The following is a 12,911-nucleotide window of genomic DNA, read 5'->3' on the forward strand; positions in this document are numbered from 1 at the left end:
TCTCCCCAGTACTTACAATATGAGTACCTTCAAATCGATAGTGAATAGGCACCTTCTAGGCAAGCGCGCTCCACCTTAAGCTGCATCTTCGCTTACCATCAGGTGTGATTGCAGTCAAGCGCTCGTTTATAAACATAAAAAAAAGCAAGTGATATTATATAACATAGAAAAATACGTGCTGGGAATTTAAATCGCCCAAAAGTGTAGTGATAAAATAATACATAGTATTCTTGAAAATATTACTGAATATAAAGTTATGCGCTTTAGTTTCGCGCAAGTATTCATTTATTTAAATTTTTGAATTAATAAAAAATACAATATATGTCAGCATTAATGATTAGTTTAACCGATTAACTATATTTAGGCATCTTAAAAATTGCAACGAAGCGGAAATGGAAATGGAGCAACCACATACTCTCATTTAGGACAATTCGAGTTCTGAAATCGAATACAGTCATGTTGTCCACTTAAACTCAGTGTGGTTGCGCTCTTAATAGTTTTATGGTTTCGAGAACATTCGGTTGTTTGTAAAGTAAAAAACGCTTTAAATACTGAAAATTGCAACGTTAAATTGAGTGCTGTCATATAGTCAACTAAAACTCAAAATGGCCACTCTCTTCTGACCGAACAGCCACGTAGCTTGTAGATTTCATAACGTTGCAAACGACTTCTCGTTGCAAACGTTCTGAAATCGAATGCAGTCACGTTGTCAACTAAAACTCAATATGGTCGCGCTCATAGTCATTTTATAGTTTTAAGTACATTCGACTTTTTAATAATTAAATAATGCTATAACGAGTGAAAATTGCAGCTACGTAGCATCTAGATTTCAGAACGTTGCAAAAGAGCTATCGTTCGCAACGTTCTGAAATCGAATGCAGTCATGTTGTCACGCTCAAACTCAATGTGTCCGCGCTCTAAATAGTTTTAAATTTCGAGTACATTCGACTCTTTAAAAAGTAAATAGCGCTATATTAAAGAGTAAACCACTCGAGTTTTTTTTTCTAAGCTGAATACGGCAGCGATTCGAAACACGAAACCCACTTCGCGAGTAAGATCAACATCGTTAGGAAAGTTGCTTCCTTTAATACAAATTCTAATAAGCACACATCTGAGCCAGCTTTTTCTACAGGATTTCAGCTTGCAGTGCGATATTAAAAAGTTTTTTTTTTCATACACTTTTTCCATAGCTGTTATAAATGCAGAAGTGCCTGAGTAAAGTCTTTCGTCCTATTTATTTTAATAACGGTTGTGTTGATATTAAAAGAAGTAGTTTTATTTCTTTACTCTGCGGTTTTAATTGAATGGTAACATTCATAGGATTTGATATAGAAGCTTGATTATTTGTAATTAAAAGAGCAGAGTTAGTAGCAGTAGATCTTTTTTTGACAGAGCTCGTCTGGGGAAGTGCTATAGTCAGGCTTATTTCTGCATTGCTATGTTCGGGTCTAAAGGGCGTGGTTGCCGGTGTGATTACAGTCACATTAGGCTTATCACCTACGCCTCAAATCGATGGACACAGGGTGGCATGTGGCAGGACGTGCTCCTTGCATTGATGACCTGTGAAGTGTTACTCTGTTTATATAAGATGGTATTCCACTCACCATCAGATGGGCCACTGCTTGGCCTGTCAAATATTACTATAAAAAAATCATTATGATCTGACTTATTACAAAAATTTACTATACGTTTCAGAGTGAGACTAAATCCGAATTGCTTCAAGATATGGTCAGTGGTTTATCTGGAGAGAGGCCACAAACAAACAAACTTACTAGGATAGATGTCACAACACAGTATTAGATTCTTGTGTTCCCAATAAGAATAATAAATGTTAAATTAAATGGGCAACTGCTGAGTCTTTTTCAGGCAAAATCCTTTTTTTTCGCGTGGTGGAAAAGCTTTATTGCTATCTCTGACCATTAGGCAAGACGGAAGTTACGTGGGACTCCCCCCTCTAAAGGAGTTACACCCAAGCTATGACCCACCATGGCATGTCCATTTGGTTGGCTTTGTTGAACCAGTTGTTTACTTCCCGGACGAGAATCTGCCCTTCTAACCGGTGGTAGAGTCACGACAATTATGAGAATTGACCTTTCAAAAATGCTTGAAACCTACTTGAAATAAATAAATTACCAATTTCACTACTTATGCATTTAATAAAGTGCTCGTATAACGAAAGCGCCAGAAAAGCACAAAATTCAGAACAGCATAGTTATTTTTTTTTTAAACACATATCGAGTAAACAAGCGGTTTAATCACCTGATGTTAATCGATGACAGAAACCAAACAGAGCTCTGGGAACATGTTACTTTTTAATTTCAGAGACTGTCATTTATTTTTTCTCTATGCCGTCCATTAGAACAAGAGGCCATAAAATAAAATAATATTCAATCATTTTGTATGATTTTCGCTTGCAACAATAGAGCTGCGAGAGCAATTTGCATTTGATTCAAAATTTAAAAAAAAAACGAAATTCAGAATGAATTTATTTGAAGTAGGCCTAGTTTACAAACAGATTGACTGGACAGTCAGAGGTCAGTCTGTTTTTAGTGACTCGACCACGGATACAGGAGGTAGAATCTACCGAGAACCGGCATATTGATAAACCCACTTATATCTGACGACTCCTCACAACCTTTTCGTTTTATTAGTTTTTTTAAAGAAAACTTTAAAAAGATGTTTCATCTATTGCAGGCCTTAACATTTTCTATCAGCAATGCCATCGCACCCAAGGTTCAGCAGACTAGAAGATGACTATATAGAAGTGATGTGGCGCCGTGGACAAAGCCGGTCACCATAGCAATATTATTGTCATATTGGATTGGGGAGATTCAAGTAAGTTAACATCGATTGATTTATCATCATCATATCAACCGATAGACGTCCACTGCTGGGCACTGTCTTTTAGGTAGGGAGTTCCAAATTCCGCGGTTTTGTGCCGCTTGGATCCAGCGGCTACCTGCGACGCGCTTAATGTCGTATGTCCACCTCGTTGGAGGTCGACCAACGCTGCGCTTACCAATGCGGGGCTGCCATTCCAGCACCTTCAGACCCGAACGTCCATCCTTTTTCCGAACTATGTTCCCGGCCCATTGCCACTTCAGCTTCGTGACTCGTTGAGCTATGTCGTTAACTTTGGTTCTTCTACGAATCTCCACATTTCTGGTTTTGTCACCTAGAGATACTCCGAACATAGCTGTCTCCATCGCCTGCTGAGTGACGCTGAGCTTTCTTATACGCCAATAGTTAGCGACCATGTTTCTGAACCATAGGTCATCATCGATTGATTGCCTGAAGTTAACAATCAGTCAATCAGAAGCTTTCGCTTGGTTATTGGATCAAGGTCGTATACAGAAGGCAGTAATTCTTGAAACGGAACGTATTGTGTGAGGAGGTTCCTTACTCTGGAGGCCTGACCGCCGGTTGCTTGGTTACTCAAAAGCCCTGGAAGCGAAGGAGGGTTTTTTTATATAAATTTTTAATAGTGTTTTTTGTTTATCTTTCATAATTCACACAAAATTAAAAAAAAAAGTATTAAAATAAATGATTGTGTAATTGTATGTTCAGATATCCGATGGAATTTAGTGATATACAGAGAAGATTAGCTTACTCTATTAACGCTTCTGAAACAACAAGTCTGTCTGTTTGTAGTGACTCAACCGGTTCATAAGACAGAATAGCGGCCGAAAAGAAACTCAGCAGTTTCTCTTTTCGAAAATTAACAATTTGCAATTAAACATTCATTTTCCTATCTAGCGACAGCTGGATGCATCCAAGCGACCTTGGGATTAAGAAATTCATCAATTTTATTTGTACATTGCTGTAATAAATGTGTTTTTAAACTTTGTTTAAAACTTTAAACTTATGCATTTGATAATTAGCTCTGTTCCTAAGAGTATAACAAATGCAAGAAGGATGCAATAAAGCATGCAAGTTTACATGTCTATCGAAGGGTATTTAACAAGATTTAGTTCGGAGTAAGTTAAAGAACTATTTGGTGAGGTCTTATCCTCGCTTTTCTACCATCGAACTGCGAGATTTTGAATATTTTTATACCATAGTTAAATTATATTGTGTAGCTGGATAACCCATGGATGTAAACATAATCCTTCTAATACAAATTAAAAACATCTGGAATGCCTTTCATTCTTCCCGCTGTCAATAATATAACCCATATAGATTTAAATCTAAAATGAAGAGACATCTTCTAGGTGAGCGTGCTCCATTTAAGGCTGCAGCATCAATTCCCATCAGGTGTGACAGCAGCCAAGCGCTAAACTATATATAAAAAAAAAGTAACTGAAAATAGAACATATCCCACTGCTGAAAACATAACTTCTTTAAAGAGGAAAACGGGATTGTATCTCTTCTTTATGCTGTACCTTTGATCTCGTAGTAAATGGCGACATCGTCAAGACAGCAGTGCGACAGTGTACAGAGGCTATAAATAAGTAAATTATTTATTTAAGCAACTGTCACCATAGCAAAGCAATAAATATCCCACTGCTGAAAACAGAATTTCTTTGAAGAGGAAAACGGTATTAAGAAGATATACCCATTGTATCTTTTCTTTATATCTACCTTTGATCTTGTAGTAAATGCTAAGAGCGCCAAGACAGTGGTCCAATAGTGTACAGAGGCTATAAATAAATAAATTGTTTTTTTTGAGTAACTGAGGCTCATAATGATGTTAGGGCAACATTAAGAGCCAATTTCCACAATAAACTCACAACAAGGCATCAGCCATATGAATTAACTGTTTTATTAGTCAACTACGTATCACGAGTTCCTGGTCCGATTCCCGGTTCGAACAATAAATTTTTAAGTAATGAGTTTTGTGTTCATATGTCAAAATGGTGTCCATTTTGACATATGAACCATCGTGTTAACTTTAGCAGCCCGTCAGGAAAGGTAATCACTTGTTGGCGCGTGGTGGGACACTCGTTTACACCAACAGTCCGTTAAAGAACTTAACGGGCCGCTAAAGTAATAAACATCGATTGGTAATTGAGAGTTAAAAACTACTGTTAGTATTTCATGAAAATATAAAATACTAAAATAAATATTACAAGGCCTCATGTCCATTTTATTCGCAAAAATAATAAATAATAAATAAATAAATATACTACGACAATACACACATCGCCACCTAGCCCCAAGGTAAGCGTAGCTTGTGTTATGGGTACTAAAGATGACTGATGAATATTTTAATGAATTATATATACATAAATACTTAGAAAATACATATAAACACCCAGACACTGAAAAACACTTATTGCTCATCACACAAACATTTTCCAGTTGTGGGAATCGAACCCACGGCCTTGGACTCAGAAAGCAGGGTCGCTGCCTACTGCGCCAGTCGGCCGTCAAATGGTCAGGATAGCTTATATTTGGAGCTTGAGCGCGGCCTTGTCAATAGTGACGATGTTTTTTTTCAACTAATAGTTATTTAAGTAGGTGCCATACTGATGAGGCCAATAAGTTTTTTTCTATCTTGACGAATTTTCGGACTTACTCTGTTCCTTTCCTTTTGTCATTAGAAATGAATCTCCTCAACATGGATGCTGAGAACCGCGTGGTTCTGAACGTGGGCGGGATCCGGCATGAGACGTACAAGGCTACGCTGAAGAAGATACCAGCTACCAGGCTCTCCAGGCTAACGGAGGCCCTGGCCAACTACGACCCAGTCCTCAATGAGTACTTCTTCGACAGGCATCCGGGGGTCTTCGCGCAGGTCCTGAATTATTACAGGTAATTCATTATACCATCACTTAAACCGATTGACGTCTACTGCTAGATATATTTTCGTCTTTTGTCGGGAGTTCAAACCCACGGCCCTGGGCCGCTTGTTTCCAGCGGCTCCCAGCGACTCGTTTGATGTCGTCTGTCCAACTCGTTGGGGGCTGACCAACACTGCGTTTACTAGTGCGGTCGCTATTTCCGTCCGTTTGAATCCCAACGTCCATCGATTCTCCGAGCTATGGACGTTGGCGTTCCAAGTTATATAGTTCATAATAACTTAAATTAAAAAGGGGGAGGGTTCAGCCATAGTCCACCACACTGGCAAAGCGCGGTTTAGAAGTTTTTTTTTTTTGCGTTGATTCACACGCCTTTGAGAACAAGATAGATAGCTCTCAGGCGTGCTGATTTCCTCACGATGTTTTCCATATTTAATAGCCTAAAACGCTAAGGCGCTTACTTCGAAAAGATGGACGTGCGTGCCGGGGTCTGAACTCCTAGTGAGGAGTCCACTATGCCGCACTGGGCCAGCATGGTGGGTGGCCTTAATCCTTTCTCAGTGTGCGAGGAGACCCGTGCCCTGTAGTCGGTCGGTAATGGGTGGATTTGATGATGATGATTATTAAGTTAATAAGCTACCAAAGTGACCTGCTTCTATACAATAGGTCACGTTGGAGACGGCGGGAATATGCCGCACGTCTGGTTGCCCTGGGAGGCGGCGGGTAGTTATTGGGCTAGCTACCCGTCCCTATACGAGTCTCCCTGCTGTCTGAGGGGGGGTCAAGCTGTCCTGATCACCTCCTCCTTTGCTTAGTAGCCCTGGCAATCAGCTGGGGTTGTTGGTAGACGTCTGGGAAGTGTACAACGGGTTCCCCGGACGTCCAATAAATCCAACGAGAGGGACATGCCGTGGTGGTTTTTAGTTCGGGTAAACGAGTCCCACATAACCTCTGTCCTGCCCAAAAGGACAGAGGTAGCCATAAAGCTTTTCCACCACGACAAAAAAAAAAAAAAAAAAGGTCACGTTACACGTACTTAACCCATTACCAAATTTTGCCTTATCCCAGAAAAACAAAAGTTTTCCACGGAATTTTAATAGTCAATAAAAGCGTAGGTACCTAAGAAGTCGCGGGCAGAAGTTAGTTGTTCATCATATATATACGGCACATAAAACTGCTCACAATAGGAATACAATGGTAAAGCTTACTGGAGCCCTGATTTATTACGTTATCGGAATCGCATTGACACACTGTTTGCATTCCGCGACGTAAATAAATATAAAGGTTGTCTTTTCATGCGTAATTGCAGCTGGACGCCACGATAAGTCTGTTATCAAACAAAAGGTCGTTTTTTTTTTAATCCACTACAAGTTATTCCTTGACTGCAATCTCACCTGGTGGTTAGTGATGATGCAGTCTAAGCTGTCTGTCTAAGGCTGTGGGTTAACCTGTTAGCGGTTTCCACGCGACTTCGCACGGGAACACTGAAAAACTTAGCAGCACGTCTTTGTCGGTAAGGTAGTAACCAGCCACGACCAAAGCCTCTCACCATGCCAGACCAGAGAAAATTCAGAAATTATAAATTCCCATATTTCACCTGCCGGGATCGATTCCCGGGACTTGGCATGTTTTTATCAGCAAACTTATTTTTTTAAAGAGTAAAATATATTGTTTGTGTGCTAAAGTATAATATAAAGATGTTATACTTATCATTTTTATGTTATACTTTAACTTTAGCTTTTTTTTTAGCCCACTCCACCAGTAACACTCTTTTCAATACTAAAAATCCCTTTTTCAAGTTGAACTTACTCGAGACTAAGGCTCGAGAAGAAAAATTTACAGATACATAGTAAACCATGGGCCTGATAAAAATCAAAGGTGATGGGGAGTGTTATATTTACTTATTCATTATCAAAATTTCATTAACTAATGAGGTGGGAGGGGCTTAGATAGATTAGGTGGGGGTCAGAAAGGTATAAAAGGCGACACATTTGGCGAATTTTTCACTTAACAATTATTCATTGTAAATTCAACATCTCCTGATGATGCTCCGGTTTCGGAGCGAAACGTGCGTAGAGGGTATATTGCCAAAGATCTGTTTGGTGTGGGGTATAAGGATTGAAGAAATTATAAATTACACCACACAGATTCTCCTGCTTTTCGCGGAGTATAGCAAATTAAGCTTAATTTTGATAATATATCATGGATTTCCGCAAAGTAACGCCTGCTTCTATCCAATATTTACTTATTCAGACAATCTTCTATACTAATATTTACTTATTTATACAGATAGACATACTTCTATAATAACCAATAAAAAAAAATTATAAGAGAACACATCTTATCAACCAATTATAGAGTATGGAGAATATGGGTCTCCTCCCAAAAAGAAGAGGATAAGCCTAGTCCACCACGCTGGTCCAGTGCAGATTGGTGGACTCTACACGCCTCTGAGAACAATATGGAGAACTCTCCGGCATGCAGGTTTTCTCACGATGTTATTTTAATTGATTAAAATGCTCATAAATAAAGAAAAAATACAGGTAGTCGTACCCACTGGGCTATCACCAGTCGCTTCTTCACCGCTTCCCTTCTCTGTATGTTTATGGAAAAACCAATCTTTAATTATCTAATATACATTAGGTTAAAGAAAACGTTAATGTGAGATGGAATTTTTCGACTCGCTTTTTGTGTGATAATACACGGTGCTCAAAAATTCTAAATTAGAACTTTTAATTAGCAGACTGGTATTATGCAACTTTAAAACAATAACTGATCACAGATAGTGTTTATCTACTACAAGGGAAATAAAATAATATAAAAGTAAAATCAGTTTTTTGTGAAAAGTGTTCTTAGTATGATTGGAATCATATGTATGATTGGTGAACATTAGTCCAAGATGGCCTCCAAAATGGCGGATTGCATATTTTTCACAGCTGCCTTAATATGGGTATCAAATTAAAGGTTTTGACTACTAGAATACTATGGACAAATTGCAAATCCATAATCTAAGTCGAGTTAAATTTTTTAACAACCCTCAACATATGAAAAGGAAGAGGTTTACTATCGCAAGGGTTTTTAATTTGTAGAATTTGCTGTCTTACGTAGAAATTTACGATGTCGACATTGAAATTTTTGTTTAAAACGAATCTATACAGAAATCGCAAAAGTAATGCCGAATTTTTAAAAAACCGAAACAAATGCTGATGAAATCGCGCACTACCTCAGGGATATTAAAACTACCCTTTATTACGCTAATTAGCTATACGCTAAACGCTATTAAGCTAAACGTAATAGTTAAAATATCACTTGCTTCAACGGTGAAGAAAACATCGGGAGGAAACCTGCATGCCTGATATTTGTCCATAATGTTCTCAAAGGCGTGTGGAGTCTGGAGAGACTGGGCCAGCGTGGTGAACTATGCAAGGTGGTGGTGCATGCTTGCTTGCGTCCTGGAGACGAGCATATAATTTTAATTCCGGAAAAACTTACGCTCCCCGCGGGATTCTCACAAACCAAAAATGCGGACGAAATCTCGGGCAACGATAGGTATCCTAATAAATCTTGACTCTTATTATGAATCAACTACAAGACGGATTGATTAAAGAACCTGTCACACGTACAAAAGCGGAATGCCTATCAAGGGAGCAAAATACTTCAGGAATAAACCCTAAAGTGCTTTTTAGTGTAAATACTCGCAATTCATCACTTATTCAAATCGGAGACGGAAACCGTGATCCGTTCATCGGAATGTGAGATTTGATTCTTTTATTTTTGAATCCTAACCCGGAATAAGTGATGAATGAATGAATACACTTTTATAGTACACCAAAGGAAAATATCCGCGTGTGTACTTATGTACACGCGTTAGAAGTTACAGTTCTTTGGCGTAACAAGACAACAATCTTTTCAAAAATTTTATCTTTCGCCTTATTCTAAAACGCCTTCGCCATCGCCTTTATAAAAAAAAGGTAATAATAATACATTGAAAGTTTTGTTATAACGCATTATTTAGTTATCTCATAATCGGCCAACCAAGTTTCACTCAACATTTATTTGAGATTTTTAAACAATTGAATCAATTAAATCACCGGAATGAGCCCGCAGACTTTGACAATTGAAAGTGTCACTGTCAAACCTTATAGCTAACTTCAGGGTATCGGTTTTTTGTAAAAGTGTGCGCGCGCATCGTAAAAATGTATTCTCATCATTTTTCCCTAACGCGTCAAAAGAAGTATAACTTCAAAAAGTAGTTCCAGTGCGGATTGGTGGACTCCACACACCTTTGAGAATATTATGGAGAACTCCCAGGAATTAAGGATTCCTCACGATGTTTTCCTTAACCGGTGAAGCAAGTGATATTTTAATTAATTAAAAGACAAAACGCACATAGCTTAGAAAAGCAAGAGTTGCGTGCTGGGATTCGAACTCGGCCTCCCGAAAGTGAAGTTGAGCTCCAACTCAGCTATCATTATATTACATTATATTAAATTTTTGTGAATTATATACATAATATAAGCTTGTTAGTTTTCGAGTTTATCTTATTATATACCAAATACAAACATAAAAATAAAATAACAATTCGCCATCTAAAAAGTAAGCCTAGCTTGTGTTATCGGCACTAAGATGACTGATGACTATTTTTAGGAATAATATACATAAGTACTTATAATTGACAGATAAATACCCAGACATTGAAAAACATTCATGTTCAATGCACAAACATTTCCCAGTTGTGGGAATCAAACCCACAGCTTTGGACTCAGAAAGCAAAGTTGGTGCTCACTGCGCCAATCCGTTAATGGTGACATTGTAATTCGGAGCAGGACAGCGAATCCGTCTACTAGCAATAACCAAGATAGTTCGTCGACCCAAGTCGTAAACTGAATTGTTGGCCGACTTTGGAGGTCCAAATGTGTAACATTTTCTTTATGCCTCGAAGAACAGATAAAGCTGTGCTTCTTAGTTTATATCACTCGTCTTCTAGTTTAATATTTTATATTCAGGATATTTTATGTATTGCGCCGCTTCTATTTTTATGTTGCCCAGAAGGTAGGACTTTCACTTCACGCACTTCTAGCCTGTAATACAGATTTTTACCTAAATCAGGGACAGTAGATTTAAATTGCACCACTACATGCATTTATTACATACTCACCAATATAAGATGTAAGGTAAGCAGTTGGTTTACTTTACCTGTACATGTACCTACCTATGATAAATAAATAAAATGATTATTTTGGTAGTAAAATAAGGTGAAATGTAATTTATAAGATTTTTAATAAAGGCCATTCTAAGTTATGCAATTAAAATATCACTTTATCACTTATCACAAAATATTTACATAGTCACGCGCAAAAATATTTTTTTATAAAATTATGGTGCGTGCTCTTATAGTTCGGGGTTAACTATTGGTTTTTGTTATTATCTTAAATGTACTACTAGAAATAGTATAATTATAATTTATTCCTACTTATAAAAACACATGATTAAAAAATCGCAATGCGTCAACGACAAATTAATACCAGCATATAAATTGTATTGGCGGTTTGGTTCCAATTATAAACAGCGTGTAACCGAATACGAAATACTGTTGAAGGGCAAATAAGAATATTTCATAAGGAATCATCTTGTAATAATATTTTTATTTTTTATTTATTTAACTTTTTATTTGTACACCACTATGAAGTTAGGAAAATAAAAAAATACAACAGAAATACAAAGACAGAAGTAGAATACAAAAGGCGGCCTTATCGCTTAGTAGCGATCTCTGTCAGGCAAACTTTGGATTAGGACAAGAAGCGCGACAGCGGACAGGTGGTGTAAAATTATTATAAACCTACATTCATATAGCTAAATACAAAAACATAAACAAAATTGCACAAATAAGAATTATTATAATAAATAAATATAAAATAATAAACTAATATATACTCAATTATACATAAATACTTAAAAACATATAGATAATAAAAATAAACATAAACAAGGTACTAAAAGTCGTCATTATTGTGCAAGATAATATGCTTTCACCGCGTTTTTAAATGTTTCAAGCGATTTTGCCTCATGTATATTTAGTGGGAGCGCATTCCACAATTCAATAGCTTGCACTGTAAACGAAGTGTAGTCTTGTGAAAAGGCATGTGAAGTGTCAGCATACGACATGATTTTAAATCAGCAGGCAATCCTACAAAATCGAATTTTTCCTTCAAGTGTGTGTTATTTATGAAGGTGTTTTAGGATTAAATAACACACAGTACAGAAGTGAAAGGACATGCATATCTCGGTGACGGCGAATAGGAAGCCACTTGAGCTTTTGTCGAAATTCAGGTACTTGGTCTTACTTACAAATTAAGATAGCTTGAGTCCGCTTAATCAACAATAGATAGAAGAACGGACGGACGGAAGGATGCCAACGTAACTTAAGTCGGAATTGGGAGAATAGATCTTAGGCGTCGCAGTGAGCTCATGGTCGCAAAAATACTTCTACTTATTTCTTTTATATGTGTGGACCAAGACAAATCCTAATCTAAATATAAGCCAAGGTCTTTAACGGTAGCAAAAAAAGGTATACCTACACCGTTATAAAGAATAGGACATAAGTTACGCCCATCAATTTTTGAAATCATTCCAGGGCTGCCAATAATGATTGATTTAGACTTCACAAGATTAACTTTTAGACCATTTTGCTTGTTCCACTCATAAATAAACCCAAGATCCAAATTTATAGCAGAGACAGCAGAACCAAGATTTTCAATGCTTGAGTGGCGATAAATTTGGATATCATCTGCATACATGTGGTAGAGAGAAGATGTATTTTGAGTAATGGAATTGATGAATATAGCAAAGAGTAAGGGAGATAACACGCCACCCTGAGGTACCCCGGCCGTAACATCACACCAAGAAGACACAGACTCATCCGAACGAATGCGTTGTGGACGACCATAGAGGTAACTCCGAAACCAGTCTATCACAGATGGAGATATGTTAATAGAACACATCTGACTAAGCAAGATGTCATAGTCAACAGTATTGAAAGCGTTGCTAAAGTCAAGCAGAGTCAAAACTCTAACCAGCTTATTATCCATTGCCAGCCGAATGTTATCGGTCACTTTAACTAATGCAGTAACCGTACTATGACTAAGATGAAATCCCGATTGCAAAGGATTG

The 12,911-nt window shown here is 37.6% G+C and overlaps 1 protein-coding gene across 2 annotated transcripts in view; it reads left to right on the plus strand.

Annotated features, from left to right (window-relative positions):
* Positions 1–2,777: 2,777 nt before the first annotated feature.
* Positions 2,778–12,911, plus strand: part of LOC120631036 (potassium voltage-gated channel protein Shaw-like) — a 43,340-nt gene continuing 33,206 nt past the window's right edge. For both annotated transcript variants that reach the window (XM_039900432.1, XM_039900431.1), the window contains exons 1-2: positions 2,778–2,835; positions 5,544–5,754. In XM_039900432.1, the coding sequence (XP_039756366.1) occupies positions 5,546–5,754 (209 nt within the window). In that variant the 5' untranslated portion in view covers positions 2,778–2,835; positions 5,544–5,545. The remainder of the gene's footprint in view (positions 2,836–5,543; positions 5,755–12,911) is intronic.

Source organism: Pararge aegeria, chromosome 17, assembly GCF_905163445.1.
Source record: "Pararge aegeria chromosome 17, ilParAegt1.1, whole genome shotgun sequence".
NCBI lineage: Eukaryota > Metazoa > Arthropoda > Insecta > Lepidoptera > Nymphalidae > Pararge > Pararge aegeria.